General features: G+C 40.6%; 1 protein-coding gene across 2 annotated transcripts in view; it reads left to right on the forward strand.

Moving 5' to 3' along the window:
- RNF115 (ring finger protein 115) overlaps window positions 1-17,210 on the forward strand; it is a 90,759-nt gene that overhangs the window by 72,248 nt on the left and 1,301 nt on the right. For both annotated transcript variants that reach the window (XM_053890378.1, XM_053890382.1), the window contains 4 exons: window positions 11,403-11,474; window positions 12,634-12,706; window positions 13,650-13,743; window positions 16,182-16,297. In XM_053890378.1, the coding sequence (XP_053746353.1) occupies window positions 11,403-11,474; window positions 12,634-12,706; window positions 13,650-13,743; window positions 16,182-16,297 (355 nt within the window). The remainder of the gene's footprint in view (window positions 1-11,402; window positions 11,475-12,633; window positions 12,707-13,649; window positions 13,744-16,181; window positions 16,298-17,210) is intronic.

Raw genomic sequence — 17,210 nt, forward strand, 5'->3', positions numbered from 1 at the left:
GATGACCTGAGCCGAAATCAAGAGTCAGTCTCTTGAGCAGCTGAGCCACCCAGGCTCCCCTCTTTTAACTTTTTTTTCTTTTAGAGAGAGCATGAGTGGGGCAGAGGGAGAGAGAGAGAGAGAGAGAGAGAGTGAGAGTGAGAGAGAGTTAGTTCCAAACAGGCCCCGTGCTCAGTGCTGAGCCCAATGCAAGCCTCAATTCCATAACCATAAGATCATGACCTGAGCTAAAATCAAGAGTTGGACCTTAACCGACTGAGCCATCCAGGCACCCCTTTAACTGATTATTGCTGGAAAGCTTTTTGTTACCCAACCCTTGTATTTAATTGATTTCTATTATTAGGTGTAATTGTGTTCATTTTATTTCCTTGAGTTCTCTAGATTTGTGGTTGTATCACCCACAGGTACTGTGTTTTTTCCCTATTTATGCCTCATTATTTTTTATCTTGTGCATTGGCTATGTTATCACAACAAAGTTATCTAATAGTAGACATCCTTGTCTTATTCCTGACTTCACTGGGAGTGCATGTTTATTTGTGAAGCATATATACCTCTGATTCCTCACATATACACTGGCAGGTTAAGAAAGGTTTATTTTATTCCTAACTTATTAGGGGCTTTTAATTAGGAATGATTAGTGATAGGGGCACCTGGGTGGCTCAGTCGGTTAAGCATCTGACTTTGGCTCAGGTCATGATCTCGTGGTTTGAGAGTTCGAGCCCCATGTCGGGCTCTGTGCTGACAGCTCAGAGCCTGGAGCCTGCTTCGGACTGTGTGTCTCTTTCTCTCTGCCCCTCCCCTGCTCACGCTTGGTCTCTCTCAAAAAAGAGAAAAAAAAAGAATTAAAAAAAAAGGAATGATTAGTGATTTTTATCAAATGCCCTTTGTGATCTTATCAAAGTGACTTTATAGTTTTCACCTTTAAACAATTAATGTATTTTATTAACTAATAGATTTTCTGATGTTGAACCCACACTGCAAGCTTTGAATAAAAACTACTTTGTCAAGAAGCATTAATCTCTTAATACATTATTGGAGTTAATTTGTTCCATTTATTTACTTATTTTGATTTTTGCATCTGTTCATAAGGGGGGGTGGCAATTTTTTGTGTGTTCTTTCTATTACATTTTGGTATCAAGATTTTGTTAGTTTGATAAAATGACCTGGAAGATTTTGCTGTTTTCTTATGCTTAGGAATAGTTTAAATAACATAGGAATTATCTGTTCCTTAAAGGTTTGATAGAAGTTACCTGTAGTTCCATCTGAGCCTGGCATGTTTTCAGGGACTAGATAGGTCTCTTACAACCTTTTCAGATACTTCTGGGGCTAATGGTCTAGGGTGGTGTTTTATTCATCTCTGTTCCCAGGTTTTAGAGTAGTGTTTGTTTTATAGTGGATACTAAATATATTTGTGTTGAATGAGTGGATAATTGGAATTATGTTTCTAAGAGGTATATGTAATACATGCATTAGTAGTAAGTATGACTAAGAGTTTGTGCCAGGTGCTAGTCTGAGTGCATTACAGATATTTTTTTGTTTACTCTTCACTATAACCCATGGAGAAGTTACTTTGAGACTCCATTTTACAGTAGCAACTGAGGCATAGAGAGGTTAGGTAAATTGCATGAGGTTATAAGGCCAGTTAAATATTGAAGCCAGAATATCGCAGAAGTGATGATATTTGTATTTGGTAAGATTATATATGTTCAAAAATATATATTATATATATACAATATAATGTATACATTATATATTGTATATATTATATATAAATATATATTATATATATATAAATATTATATTTATATATAATATATAAACAAATCTAACAGTATTCTGTAGTCTTCCCAATTTTTTTTAAGAAAAGAATTAGGCATTTCCATATTTTGCTCAGAAACTTTCCTTCCAAAGCATACATACTAATATGTCAGTAAGTAGTACTTGAAAGTTTTTTGTTCACTTTCTTTTTCTTTTCCTTCATGTAAATGTAAATGGAGCACAACATATCTTTGTTGGTCGTATTATCTAGGGTCCTATTATTCTGCCATCTTAGCAGGTGTACTCTGATTGTTCTACATGATTATTACTCCATTGCCATAGTTGTCATTATATGTCACCCTATGTTTTGAAAACACATTACAGTTAGTTATTTTATAGATTTCTTTTTGGTTAGATTTTAGCTTGGTTTCTTCCTGATGATGGTTTGTCCTGTTGATTTGAGAGGAGTGTAACTTTTTATTTTGCTCATCAGGTTTTCAACTGGGGGTTTCTGTGGGCTACATCTCAGGCTCCTGTTCATTCCACTGATTCCACTGTAGACAGAGTATTTGTCATTTAAAAAATCAGATCTCAGAGATTAATTAGCCTTTGTGGGATTATTCATGTGTTCCTCACACCAATTTAGGGAGTTAGCCTGAAGTGAGATGTTTCCTTTGGCTTTTTCAATGACATGAGTGGAACCTCTTTGCAAATGTAAAGAAGGGTAGATCTCACTTTGTTCATTCATACTGCAGATATTTGTTGAGCATGCCTAAAGTGTGTGCTCTTTCCTCTAATCTGCAGCTTTCAAATGATAGTTTATCCAGTTGTAATCAGGTGCTGAATAGACTAGCTCTTCTTATCTAACCTTAAATGAATCTGACCTGTGCCAGAAGACTAATTTATTAATTTGCTCCTGGGGGTGTTATGTTTCAGCGACTGGAAAACTCATTTGTGCTTGTTAGCATAGTGCTGTCTTTGAATTTCTCTGATAACAAGAAATCAAAAGCAATTAGGTGGTTGCATGGTATGTGTAGAATAAACAAGGGAGATTGCATAGTCTTCAGGAGAAATTTCATTCAGTGTGAATGAGAAATTCACATTTCATTGTGACAAGTATAAGGAATTATTCACCTTTAAAGATTATTTTTTTAGGATGGCAAAATATTTATACTTGTCAGTTGTTCTTTTCCTTGTCTGTATTAGATCAACACTCACACAATCATACTTTCCAGACTTCCTAGGGATTACTGCCTATTACTTTACATTTATTATAGTAAGACCTGTCTTTTAGTATGTTGTACTCCTTTAACATTTGTTTTTTTATGGTTACATTTTAGCCTAGTGTTTTGATCAGCTATCTCTGAATCACTTTACAGGGCACATTACTTCTAAGGTTTGCTTCCTTAAAAATAAGTTCTCATGAAGTTAACCCTAGGTTTTGAGACCATAGTTTTCTGACCACTGATCACTACTCACATTTTAAAAATTAACTTTTTTGGTTATTTAAAAATATTAGGGTGGGGTTTATTACTATTTTTTTTGATTAAAAAGGCAGCATTACCCAGAAATAGCTACAGTTACACCTTGATGCATAATCTTGTGGAACTTTTTAAATATCATACCTATGTCTGTATAATTGAAAAGGAATCATTCTGTACCTATTTTCCTATTTTATAATCCTCTTTTTTTTTTTTAATCTTAATAGATTGTGTATGTCATTCAGTGTATTTCTGGGCTCCATCTTGGAGTCATTGAATTGATTCAACAAACACTTGTATATTACTTTGCCAAATGTTATTCCAGGTAGTGACTGTACAGTAGTGAACAAAACAGTCAAAAGTTTATTGTCCTTGTGGAGCTTTTAATGGGAAAGTCAGACAAGCAAAATAAGTTAAATCAGTAGACTGCTAAGCAGTAGTAAATTCTATGGGAAAAAAGGGGAAGGGAGATTATGGAGTGTAAAGTTTCAAAAAGCGTAGTCAGCACAAGGCCTTATTGAGAAGGCATTTGAATGGACATAAATGAAGTGAGGTAATGAGCCAGGAATGTGCCCATAAGAAGAGGCCAGTTGGAGCAGAGTAAGTGAGAGGAGGAGTAGGAGGTAAGATCACAGAGAAGTAGGCTGGGTGTGGGGATGGGGAGAAGAGTATTAGATCCTGTAGAGCCTGGCAGACTACCGTAAAGGCTTTTATTCTGAGTGCAGTGGAAACCCATTGGAAAGTTTAGGGCAGAGAAATGACATGGTCTAACTTGTGTCTTAAAATGATCATTCTGACTGCTATGTTGAGAATAGAATGGGGGGCTGCAAAGAGTATAAGGGCAAGGGCAGAAGCAGAGAAATCATTTAAGAGGCAGTTGCATTAATGTAAGCTAGAGATGCCAGTGGCTTGGATGAGGGTAGTGAAAAATGGTTGGATTCTAGATATAGTTTGACAATGGGCATAATAGGATTTGCTAACAGATTGGATATGAGGTGAAACAGAGTTAAGGATGACACTAAGGTTTTTGGTCTGAGCAACTCTGGAGTCACTATCAGCGGAGATGGGGAACACGAGGAATGGATTTGGGGGAGAAAATTTAAGAGTTCAGCTTGGGACATGATAAGTTTAGGTGCTTATTACACATTCAAGTGGTGATGTTGAGTGGGCAGAAGTCTTGGATGGAGGTAAAATTTGGAAATGTGGCTTGTATATGGTATTTAAAATTATAAAACTGGGTGAAATTTGTCAAAAGAGTCAAGACAGTAAATAGAAGAGCTCAGAGAATTGAGCCCAAGCCTGATGGATTAGAAATTTGGAAGATAAGGAGGAATAAGCAGAGGAGACAGAAAGGACAACCCCAGAACAAGGAGGAAAACCTAGAGAAAGGACAGCTCTGGAAACGAGGTGAAGACTCTTACCTCCTCTTAGCTGTGTCTTCCCTTCTGCACTCTGTGGATTGTTTTTTTATTATCTGTGGATTAAACACACACATCACACTCCCACCCATCCCCATTTTAGCTACCTATTACTTTTTTAGTAAGAGAAGATTTTATGTGGTTTTTTTTTTAAATGTTTATTTATTTTTGAGAGAGAGAGAGAGAGGGACAGAGGGAGAGAGGGAGACAGAGAATCTGAAGCAGGCTCTGCACCGTCAACACAAAGCCTGACGTGGGGCTCAAACCCATGAACCGTGAGATTGTGACCTGAACCGAAGTCGGATGTTCAACCAACTAAGCCACCCAGGTGCCCCAAGATTTTATGTTTTTAACAGCAGAATTCAGTGTAAATATTGCGTGTATCAGCTGAAGATAATCTCCTCACAATAGCTCTTAGACTTGCTGAAGCTACCCTGAGCAGCCTCTCTGTTTCTGCTGCAGAGATACGGAACCAACATCTGACTTCCAGGAAACAAGCAGCCAAGAAAGGGGAATCAGCAGCTCATTAGCTGAAAACATCCCTGGCAACCACAAGCATTTGTGCAGGGTCAGCGTTAGAGCAAGGCACGAGGCTTTCTCTCGAAGTTGATTTCTGCTATTTACTTACTGGTTAGTTCAAGCATGTGGTAATTTGCTCTTCTAGTTCTTAGGCAGCAAGGAGGGTATATTATTTATTGCTGTGTAACAGATTATTCAGAATTTAGCAGACATTGTCTCACAGTTTCTGAGGTTCAGAAACTTGGGAGCAGCTTAAGTAAGTGGTTCTAGTAAAGGGTTTCATGAGGTTATATTCAAAATATCAGCTGTGGCTGCAGGCATCTGAACACTCAACTGGAGCTGGAGGCTCTACTTCCAAGATAAGTCACTTGCATAGCTCTTGGCAGGAGGCCTTAATTTCTTACCACGTGGACCTCTTGCATAGGGCTCTTCCAGTGTCCTCATGACTTGACAGCTGACTTCACCAGAGTAAGTGATCCAAGAGAGAGAAAGGAAAAGGAAAGAAACCATAATGCATTTTATATCCTGATCTTGGAAGCCAAACACTGTCATTTCAGCCATATTTTTTCTGTAAGAAATGAGTCACTGGATCTAGCCCACATTCAAGGGGAGGAGAATTAAACTCCACCCCTTGAAAGGAGGAGTATTAAAGATTTGTAGACATATTTTAGAACTACTGTATTTCACTCTCTGGCCACAAATTACTTATATTTCTCCCATGTGCAAAATATACTCACATCCTCCCAAGATCCACAAAAGCCTTTTCCCACTGGAAATCCAGGTTGTTGAAATCCACACTCGGATGAGGCTCCTTGGGTATAGATCCTCAAGAACAGTTTCTTTTGATGTGAACACCTATAAATTAAAGAGACAAATTTTCTACCCCTCACACGCCCAACATACAGTGATGGGATAGGCATACAATAAACAGGTATGGAGGTTCCTGTTTAATGTTTGTTTATTTTTGAGAGACAGAGTGAGAGCGGGGGAGGGGCACAGAGAGGGAGAGACACAGAATGAATCCGAAGCAGGCTCCAGCCTCTCAGCTGTCAGCACAGAGCCCGACATGGGGCTCAAACCCACGAACCATGAGATCATGACCTGCACGGAAGTTGGATGCTTAACCGACTGACCACCCAGGCGCCCCGAGATTCCTATTTAAAAAGGGAGAAAATGGGAGGCACCAAGAAGTCACTGATTTATAGCATTCTGATGTTATCTGTATAAATGTTGGCAGTTCCTTGATTAGGACTTAGTTCTCCTTTTGCCCAGGAATGCTGCTCTGTGGCTCTTGTTTCCTCCTTCTAGGCTCTTGGTTTCACCTTGTGAGTTATCTTTTCTTTTCCATGAAAAGTAGTCCAGGTTTGCAGCTGCATAGTTTTCTTAGTCTGTTTCTTGCCACTAGAGTTTTAAGGGCCCAAGAGGCTTCTTTTCATTTAGTTTTGCCTCTGTACCTTTTAATTTAAGCTGGCAGTGTTTTCTTTTTAAAACTTAGAGTCTCTTATGAATGTTACTGAGATTCATGCCTTTAGGAAAAGCCACACCCACATATCTTTTCCAGAGATAATCTCCTTTCTGCTTTGGGCTTCTGCTAGTATTGCTAAGGGACAGTACTTGTAGTGGGTAGAATTGTATTCTCCACAAAGACATGTTTAGGTCCAGGGGAGCCTGTGTGGCTCAGTTGGTTAAGCTTCCGGCTTCAGTTCAGCTCATAATCTCAGTTTGTGAGTTTGAGCCCTGCGTTGGGCTCTGTGCTGACAGATCAGAGCCTGGAGCCTGCTTTGGATTTTGTGTCTCCCTCCCTCTCTCTTCCTCCCCTGCTCACACTCTGTCTGTCTGCTGTCTCTCTCAAAAATAACTGAAGATGAAAATAAATAAATAAAATAAACGAATTAAAAAAAAAAAAAAAAGGTATGTTTAGGTCCTGAACCCCACTACCTGTGAATGTGATATTATTTGGCATAAGGTCTTTACGAATGTAATCAAGTTAAAGGTGAGATCATAATGAGTTAGAGTGGGCCCAAATCCAGTGGCCGGTATTCTTAGAGAAATTTGGATACAGAAGACGCAGGAAAGAAAGGCACATGACAACCAAGGCAGAGATTAAAGTGTTTAAAAGCCAAGAAATAGCAAGGGTTGCTGGGAACCACCACAAGCTAGGAGAGAGGCATGGAACAGGTTTTCCCTGAGAGCCTCTAAAGGAACTAACCCTAACAACATCTTGATTTCAGAATCTGGCTTCCAAAACTATGAGAGAATAAATTCCTTTCTTTTTAAGCTGTATATTTGTGGGAATTTGTTATAGTAGTCCTTGGGAACTAATACAACACCCTTAGGCCTCTTGGAAGCCCAGTTGTTTGATTGAATAGTTCTTTAGGCTATGTAGATCTTTCTGAGGCCTTAACAAAGAATTTTGGTAACCACATGCTAGACTTCCTCATTAACCATTTTCTTTGGCCATGCCCTGGATAGATTTGATCTTTGCTTGGAAGCCATTTCTTAATTTTAGTATTATTAACCATCTGGAGAGGCTGGGAATTTTCAGAATTATTTAGTCTTAACTCCTTTTTGTTGAACTATCCTCCTCTTTAAGGGCACCTGGCTGGCTCAATTGGAAGAATATTTGACTCTTAATCTCCGGGTTGTGAGGTTGAGCCTGTGTTGGGTATAGAGATTACTAAAAAATAAAACAAAATAAACTTTAACCATCTTTCCCTTTAATTTATCCCTCTCTTGCATTTTAATGTAAGCAGCAAGAAGAAGCCAAGAGGTACCTTCTGCCTTCTTGTCTGGACATCTCACTGGCTAGACTGTCACCCAGTTCATGAGCCACAACTTCTACTTTACATATTGTTATTGCTACTACGTAACAAGGATCACTTTCCCTCCAGTTTCCAAGATCTTTCTCACTTAAGCTCTCACCCATAACTTCCTCAAAGGCCATGATGCTTCTACTGTTTCTTCAAGGCTCTTCAAACTTTCACTGATACTCTTCTCACAGTCCTAACTTATACCCTCTTTTGGGTTCTAAATCTACTCCCACATTTTAGGTTTTTGTTACAACAGAACATACTTCTAGGCATCAAAATCTGGATTAGTTATCTATTGCTGTATAATAAATTACACTAGAGCTTAGTGACTGAAGATAACAAACATTAATCATCTCATAAGTTCTTTGGGTCAGGAATTTGGGACAGCTTAGCTGAGTGGTTCTGGCCCAGTGTCTTATGAGCTTACAGTTAAGACGTTGGCTGTTACTGCAGTCATCTGAAGGATCAACTGAGAATTACTCATATTCTGGCAAGTTCTGGCCATTGGGAGGCGGCTTCAGTTCCTTATCATGTGGGTCTTCACAGGGCTGCTTTACGTGGCACTTTTCCAAGAAAGTGATTTTAAGAGAGAGTGAAAGGAGGAAGCCACAATGCTTTTTATGACTAATCTTGAAAGTTGTCCTCTCATACTCCATTATCAAGAAGTAAGTCACAGTATGGGATTGGTATAAAAACAGACACCTAAATCAGTGGAATGGAATAGAGAGCTCAGAAATAAACTCAAAGGAGCCAAGAATATACAGTGCAGAGAAGGAGTCTCTTCAACAAATGACATTGGGAAAACTGGACAGCTACATGCAAAAGAATGAAACTGGACCACTATCTTAGGCCATACATAAAAATTAACTCAAAATGGATTGAATGTCAGACCTGAAACCATAAACCTTTTAGAAGAAAGTGTAAGCAGTAAGCTCCTTGACATTGATCTGGCAATGATTTTTTTTGGATCTGACTTCAAAAGCAAAGGCGACAATAGCAAAAATAGACAGGCTAACAAACTAAAAAGCTTCTGTACAGCAAAGGAAACCGTCAACAGAATGAAAAGGCAAACTACTGAATGGGAGACAGTATTTGCAAATCTGATAAGGAGTTAATAACCCAAATATAGAAAAAACTCATATAATGCAAAAAAGAAAAAGAAAACCAATCTGATTAAAAAATGGATTGGAAGACCTGAATAGCTATTTTTCTGAAGAAGACATACACATGGCCAACACGTACATGAAAGTGTGCTCAACATCAGTAAGCAGGGAATTGGAAATCAAAACCACAGTGAAATGTCACCTCACACCTGTTAGAATGGCTACTATCGAAAAGACAAGAAATAACAAGTGTTGCCAAGGATGTGGAGAAAAGGAAGCCCTTGTGCACTCTTGGTGGGAATGTAAATTTGGTGCAGCCAGTGTGGAAAACAGTATGGAGGCTCCTCAAAAAGTTAAAAATAGAACTACCATATGATCCAGCAATTCCGCTTCTGAATATTTATCTAAAGAAAATGAAAACCTTAATTCAAAAAGATATATACACTCCTATATTCATTGCAGTGTTATTTATAATAGCCAAGACATGGAAACAACCTGTGTCTGTTGATGGATATGGTTAAAGAAAATGTGTTTTGTATAAATATACACCACACACACACAGCACATGCCCACAGGAATATTATTTGGCCATAAAGAAATGAAATCTTGTCATTTTCAACAACATGGATGGACCTTGAGGATATTGTGATAAGTGAAATAAGTTAGATGGAAAAAGACAAATACCATATGATCTCACTTATATGTGGAATTGTAAAAAAAAAAAAAAAAAAAGAAAGAAAGAAAGAGAGAGAAAGAAAAGCTCATTGATAAAGAGAATAGATAGGTGGTTGCCAGAGGTAGGGGGTAGGGTGTGGGTGAAATAGGTGAAGGAGGTCCAGAGGTTCAGACTTCTAGTTATAAAATAAATGATGGGGATGTAATGTACAGCATCGTGACTATATCATCAGGGAAATGCAAATCAAAACTGCAAAAAGATTATAGTTCCTTATACTAATTATAGGTAATTACAGCATTATAGTTAATAATTATTACATATTTGCAAGTTGCTAAGAAAATAGATCTTAAAACTTATAATCACAGAAAAATATGTTGTAACTATGATGATGAATGTTACCTAGCCTTTTCGTGGTGATCATTTACAATATATACAGACATTGAATCATGTTATACACCTGAAACTAATATAATGTTCATGTGAAGTATGCCTCAATAAAAAAAGAATTAAATCACTAAGTCCATACACTCAAAGGAGGAACATAAAATAATATGTGGACAATTATTTTAAAACAAACACATAGTCTAGTTATCTACTGTTGAACTTTAGGAATAGGGAGAGTCTAATATTGGCTACTGCCATTGTTGTATTGACTGGCCTAATAAGAAAAGTGGGACCCAGGGGGTTAAAAGTATGTATCATATCAATTATATCCCCGTAAAGCCAGAGAAAAAAAGAGAAGGGGCACTTGGGTGGCTCAGTCAGTTGGGCATCCGACTTCAGCTCAGGTCATGATCTCACAGTTCATGGGTCTGAGCCCCATGTCAGGCTCTGTGCTGACATCTTGGAGCCTGGAGCCTCCTTCAGATTCTGTGTCTCCCTCTCTCTCTCTGCCCTCCCCCCCCCCCCCCCCCCCCCGCCACTTGCACGCTGTCTCTCAAAAATAAACATTAAAAAGAAAGAAAGAAAAATGTGCATATTATTCACAAAACAAATCTTTCTTCAGTCTTTTTCTTTTGCCCATTATCTCTGGGTAACAAAGATCAGTTCACCAGTATAAAGGACTGAGTAGATGTGCCATCTTAAGTATTCAGAATGACAAATGTCAGATGTGTGTGTATTTGATTGTGTTTGTGTTAGAAGCAATTGAAACACCTTTTGAGGGCTAATGTAGTATGTTGCTAAATGTTTGTAAAATGGAATTATTCTGAAAAAAATTTTTACAGGGCTCTTTAAATAATATCTCATGTAGAAACCCAATGTGTAAAACACATAAAAATGGCATTACCGTTTACAGCCTGGGCCTAAATCCCAGTGGTTTAGCATCCTTTTCAGCCTAATACTGTTGCCAGAGGTCCAAGGAACATAGCTGGAAAACTACACCATGTAATCAGATTCATTTCAAGCCTAGTTCACAAACATCTATTAATACATAAGATCACGGAGCTCAGGAAGATAGCCATAATAGCAAAATAGCACTTTACCAGGTAGTTGACTGATTTCTGGTGCTACCTTTTGTACAATGGTAAGTGAGGACCCATGGTAGTTGGAGGAGTTGCTGATTGTCAGCCATAGATATCTGTAGAGTACTTTCATAAGTCTCTTGTCTTACCTAATTTTTTTTCCCCCTGCAACAGCATAATACAGCAGATATTTGCAGGATTCTTTGCAAATTCTGCAATTCCTGGATCCTCACATCCTTTTTCCTGGTAAGTAGCGAATTGCCTTCTGTCTTACTTTGCTGGAGCAGCAGCATTTTAGGTATATGTACCATTGTGAGAAAGAGAAAGAGCTGAATAGGTGAGTATATAGATTTGATTGGCAGACTGTTAGATTGCCTTTATTTGCTGAGCCCAAACTTAATCAGAACTTATTTTTTTATTGTTCAGTCTCCTGAGGACCATCCTGGTCCCCCAGGATGTCTGGGCACTGGAGGTGTCGGGTTTGGTTCATATTCTGGTTTGAGAGTTGTGTTGAGAGGGGAATGAGATGGTCCCTGCCAAGCTGGTATCTGACTTGCAAGTTTCTTCTGTAGGTTGTACGGAAAGATTTTATTCCTTAAGAATTGCTGAAATTCTTAAAGTAAGAAGGTATCTCAGGAGAAATAAAAGGCTGTATTTCAGTATCAGAGTGCCACTTAAGTATGATAGAAGTTAAGATGGAATTTCTTCTTGTCTAGGCAATCACATACCACTTCCGACTCCGCCTCGGAAGCCTCCTTTGCTCAGAGGGTCCTCGGTCCTTCCACTCAGTTACCCTATTTTCCAGCCTCTAGTTTCTTTTAACACGTTCCAGCCAAAGAGCTTGGACATCTGTCATCCAGGGTAGTGCACCAGCAGCTCCAAAAAGAGGGGCTGCCGAGTCCCTTTTGTAATTGCTCTAGGTTGTGATTCAGAGACCACTGTGGCCGCTTCTCTCCTTGAAAGCTCCTCATTGTCCAGGACCGTGGGCAGCCTCTTCGAATGAGGGAAGTCTGCTACAGATTTTGGCCAGTCACAGAGGGAAAACTCTCCTTAAAAAGCAGCTCCATCTATATTTACTCTACATGGGCGTAGAGAAGACAAACTTTTCTTAGCCAATAGGCAATGAGTCACTCTTTTCGCTCTGGTGTGTCATGTGGTATTTTAGGTAGCTTCACATTTTATGTTCTATTCGATTAAGTAAAAATTCCTTACTTAAAGGGAGTAAGAGACGACTTCTGGATAATCTCTTTGACCTTAAAAATACCGAGAAGTTCTTTGCCATTTGATTTTAGAGAACTAGTGACTTTCCAGCTCTGAGAGAGAACGGGATCTCCCAGTTTTTTCTGTGGTGTGAGGCAGAGCCTGGTCACTCCGTCTAATGCTGTCTGTCTCATCTCATGTATAGGAGCGGGATGCTGCACTCCAACCCTGGGGACTATGCCTGGGGTCAGACAGGGCTTGATGCCATTGTAACCCAGGTGAGGAGCTGCCTTTTGAGGGTGTCTGTTCAGTGTGTCTCATGGTTCCACAGGCTTCCTGCTTTCCTTCTGCTACTTTCTGAATGGCAGTCACTCTGCTTTCCCTAATATTTTGAGCTTGTGGGTTTCCATTTTACTGAAGGGATGAATGGTTTACGGGTTTAGTTTAGCATCCATGTACCTTCGAGGTCCTAGGGACTTTCTAGAAGATGGTTTTACCTCTGTAGGAAGAAAAGACTTCTCCTGTAACAAACAGTATTTTGTATTTTTGGCCTCTTGTTCAGTCCTGTGAGGATCCTGTTAACAACTACTTCACAAAAAAGGAGGGTCTCCTCACATGTTTGAAGCAGGGATTTCTGCTAGATGGAGCAAAGTAGGGGAAGGAAGCAGAGAAAAAGGTATTCCCATGACATATATAATCGCTTCCACTTATTTATGTTTATTTTAGTTTAAATAGTTTTCATTTCCCTTGTGGATTGCTGAGAATAGAAAGCATGTCATTTATATCCAAATCTTCTCATAGGCAGTAATTTACCTATTTCTTGGCTTACTTGATGCTACTTTCCATACTCTTACCCTTTTATTTCTTCCAGCAGAATGAAGTTTTTAGACCAGTTAAGTATTACCTTTTGTTCAGTTTTAATTTTACTCCTGACATCACAACCCTTATGCTGCCTCTGAAATTGCTTTATGCCCAAAGGTGGGCCTTGCAATGATGGGTTTGTCTGTAGGGTTATACTGATGTCACTCTGAAATTGTAAAGCAATTACAAGTGTTCCGGCAGCAGGAAAGGGGAAACCCAAGCCTCTCAGAGCCTTGCAGAAGTAAGAGCAACTAACATTTCTAATATATGCACTGTTTGTTCTCAGCTGGAGCAGCTCCCTCCCCAGGGATGGTAGGATGTCTGCCACTTCTTCTTCTTTTTCTTTTTCCTTTTTTGTAGCTTTTAGGACAACTGGAAAACACAGGGCCTCCCCCGGCTGACAAAGAAAAGATCACATCTCTTCCAACAGTGACAGTAACTCAGGAACAAGTTGGTAGGTTCATTTCCATACTTCTTCTGTCAAATCTGATCTCCGTTCAAAATCGCAGCACCTTCCTGTACTAAGGATCTTCAGGTGAAGCTGTAGCACTCCTAACTAAAATTGCTACTTGGTGCCGTAAGTGGAAGATAGGGCCTACCTTTTCATTTAGGGTTAGTCTTTTTTTTTTTTTTTTTTTTTTAAGTGTATTTATTTGTGAGAGAGAGAGAGAGAGAGAGAGAGAGAGAGAGAGAGAACGCACGTGCACGAGTTGTGGAGGGGCAGAGAGAGGGAGAGAAAATCCCAAGCCTGACATGAGGTTTGATCCCATGAACTGTAAGATCATGACCTGAGATGAAATCAAGAGTCGGACGCTTAACTGACTGAGCCACCCAGGCACCCCAAGACTTGATTTTTTGAAGAACTTACTAGGGGAAGCAAAACTCAACTAAATGATTAGAAAACGGTACAGGAGCACCTGGGTGGCTCAGTCAGGTAAGCATCTGACTCTTGATTTCAGATTAGGTCATGATCTCACAGTGGTGAGATCAAGCCCCACATTGGGCTCGGGGCAGACAGCCGGAACCTGCTTGGGTCCTGTCTCCCTCCCTCTCTGTCTCTCTCCCTTTCTCTCTCTCTCTTTCAAAATGAATACACATAAAAAACAGTATCAAAAATAGTATTGAGTAGATGATACTGAGGAAGAGAAAAAAAATTGGAGGCTGAGAATTTGTTTCACATTTATTCTGTCAGATACAGTCAGGTACATTAGATACAGTTTTTTTACTTTTAAGCACTGAAGGAATTTAGTGACAAGGAACATTATTTCGAACTGGTAGTTTCTTGCACTACAAATTCCTGTTTAGAGTCAGAAGATTTAAAAGACAGGATAGGCCATCTCGGAGAGGTCATTCTGTTCAAGGAAGAGTATGAACCAGTGTGAGAATGTCAGCATGGGCATAGTGTCTGGACCAGGGAAAAGGAGAGTGGCCTGATGAACCCTGAAATGCAGTCTGGTTTGGGAGCATGGGAGGTATGATTGGGTAGAAAGGCCTTGTTTGAGCGGACGTTGAAAATGGCAGAGTAGTTAGGGCTGGATGTTTTAGGTAGCAGGCAAGTTTTATAGGTCCCCAAATGGAGGATTGAGGGAATTTAGGTGCTCTTTAGGGAAGATTCGGCTGGAGGTATTATCTCAAATAGATTGGAAGGCAAAGAAAGCAGAAACGGGGATTCAAGGGGCTGCTGCAACATCCAGGCGGGGTGCAGGTGACAGTGGCAATGCTAACAGATGGGGAAGGGTAGACTCAATATCACTTTGAAGAAAGGCTTTCATCACCGATTGCCTAATGGGAAGAGAGGGAAAAGGGTCAAAGATGACTGTCAGATTTTGCAGCTCAGGAACTACAAGAGGCGGTGCTGCCATCTATCAGGGTGGAGGATTGTAACCACTGCCCTCACCCCACCCCTGGTCTAGTGGGGTTTGGGGATGGAAGTGATGTGATGGTTTTCATTTTGAATTTGGTGATTTTGAGGTGCCAGCTGGGGGGGTGCTCTGAAGCTAGTATTAGGGGAAATGAGCTGCTTGCAAAGCATAGGATAAATTTGGAGGGTTGAAGGCTGGGGTCAAGGATACCTACTTCCTGGGAGGCTGTTCCGGTGGACCAGTCATAAGAAATAAAAGATGGAATTGAGGTAAAGGTGTTAGATAAGAGTGGAGAGGAAAGAGTGACTCTTGGTAGTCTTATTATTCCGGGCCCTTGAGTGCTATGGGCATGTATGTAGCACATGCTGGCCATTGGAGAGGAGGAGCTGGTATCATTAGCCAGACTTGGGAGACCCCGGGTTTGCTGCCTGGTACTCCCAGGTTAGTGTGTAGCCATTTCCTCACAGAGGGCTTCTTGTCTCTGGACTTGGAGCCTGAGCTGTCCTTGGGCTTTGCAATTCTGCAGCACCACCTCCTGGTACAGCTTTTAGTTAACTTGTCCAGAGGGCTTTAGGACAACCACTCTGAAAGAGGACGCGAAATGTGGAAAATGGCAGGGTTAAAGTGGCTTGAGACACTGACTGGGAACTGCTGAGATTGCTCAGATATATCCCGTGGTTGTAGTGGACAGATTGCCTGTGTTTCCTCAGTAGAAACTGCCAGAAGGATATCACACGTCTGGGAAGATGCTTTCCCTGTTTTACTTAACAGATCATCCAAGCCCCGGTTTATTTTTTGCAAGCCTCGATGTTGAAAAGTAGGCCTTTCTGGACTAAGCCCGTTCGTCGATCCTCCTTTTCACAAAAGTCCCTTTCTACTCCCAGCTCCTCCCCCATGGTGAAGCGCAGTTTGTGCTTCCTACCTCCACCTAGGGTACACTTTGTAACTTTTCTTATGCATTCCTCTGGACTAGTTTTTTCTTCCTTCTTTTTGCTCGCTTACTTTAGAAGGCATTTCCTCCTCCCAACAGATATGGGTTTAGAGTGTCCAGTGTGCAAAGAAGATTACACAGTTGAAGAGGAAGTCCGGCAGTTACCCTGCAACCACTTTTTCCACAGCAGTTGTATTGTGCCATGGTTAGAACTGGTGAGTACAGCCGGCTCTTGTGTGTGATGGGCTGTCTCTGCCAGCCACATCTTCTGGGGCGGGGCAGGGCGGGAGGTGGTCCCGGTTTAACAGAGAGCCAAGGAGAGCAGATTTTAGTCCCTTCCTAACTCCTGCTGGTGCTGTCACTGTTTTTTAGATCACTCTTATGTTTGGAAACTTCTCTGACCAGAGGTTACCAAACCACAGCCTACAGGTCTCGGGCCTGCCACCTGTTTTTGTAAAGGAAGTTTCATTGGAACACAGCTACGCTCATTTGTTTACCAATTGTCTGCAGCTACCTTTGTGCTGCGTCAGCAGAGTTGAGTGGTTGTGACCCAGGCAGTATGGCCTGCCAAGTCTAAAATATTTATTACCAGTTCCTTCACAAAAAGTTTCCTAAGGGGCGCCTGGGTGGCGCAGTCGGTTAAGCGTCCGACTTCAGCTCAGGTCACGATCTCGCGGTCCGTGAGTTCGAGCCCCGCGTCGGGCTCTGGGCTGATGGCTCAGAGCCTGGAGCCTGCTTCCGATTCTGTGTCTCCTTCTCTCTCTGCCCCTCCCCCTTCATGCTCTGTCTCTCTCTGTCTCAAAAATAAAAACGTTAAAAAAAAATTAAAAAAAAAAAAAACAAAAAGTTTCCTAACCCTTGCTCTAGACCATGTCAGGTCACCATATCTGGTTAGTTCTGTTTGGTGACGTGTGGTAGTTGTTGTTAAGCTCCTGGCCTGGAATTCTGTCATTTCTGTTTCAAGGTCCATTTGAACATGTGCTGGTGTTCCATCTTTGAGCCCAGTGTGTACTGTGCAAGAGTGCATGCCCTTTTTGTCTTTTGGCCTGCCAGCTCTCAGGGTTTCTTAAGTGTTTTAGCACCTCTGGCTTCTCAGGCCAGGCTGTTTACATGGACCGATTTCCTTCT

Source organism: Panthera pardus, unplaced genomic scaffold (genome assembly GCF_024362965.1).
Source record: "Panthera pardus isolate Hobbes unplaced genomic scaffold, ASM2436296v1 HiC_scaffold_11, whole genome shotgun sequence".
Taxonomy (NCBI): Eukaryota; Metazoa; Chordata; class Mammalia; order Carnivora; family Felidae; genus Panthera; species Panthera pardus.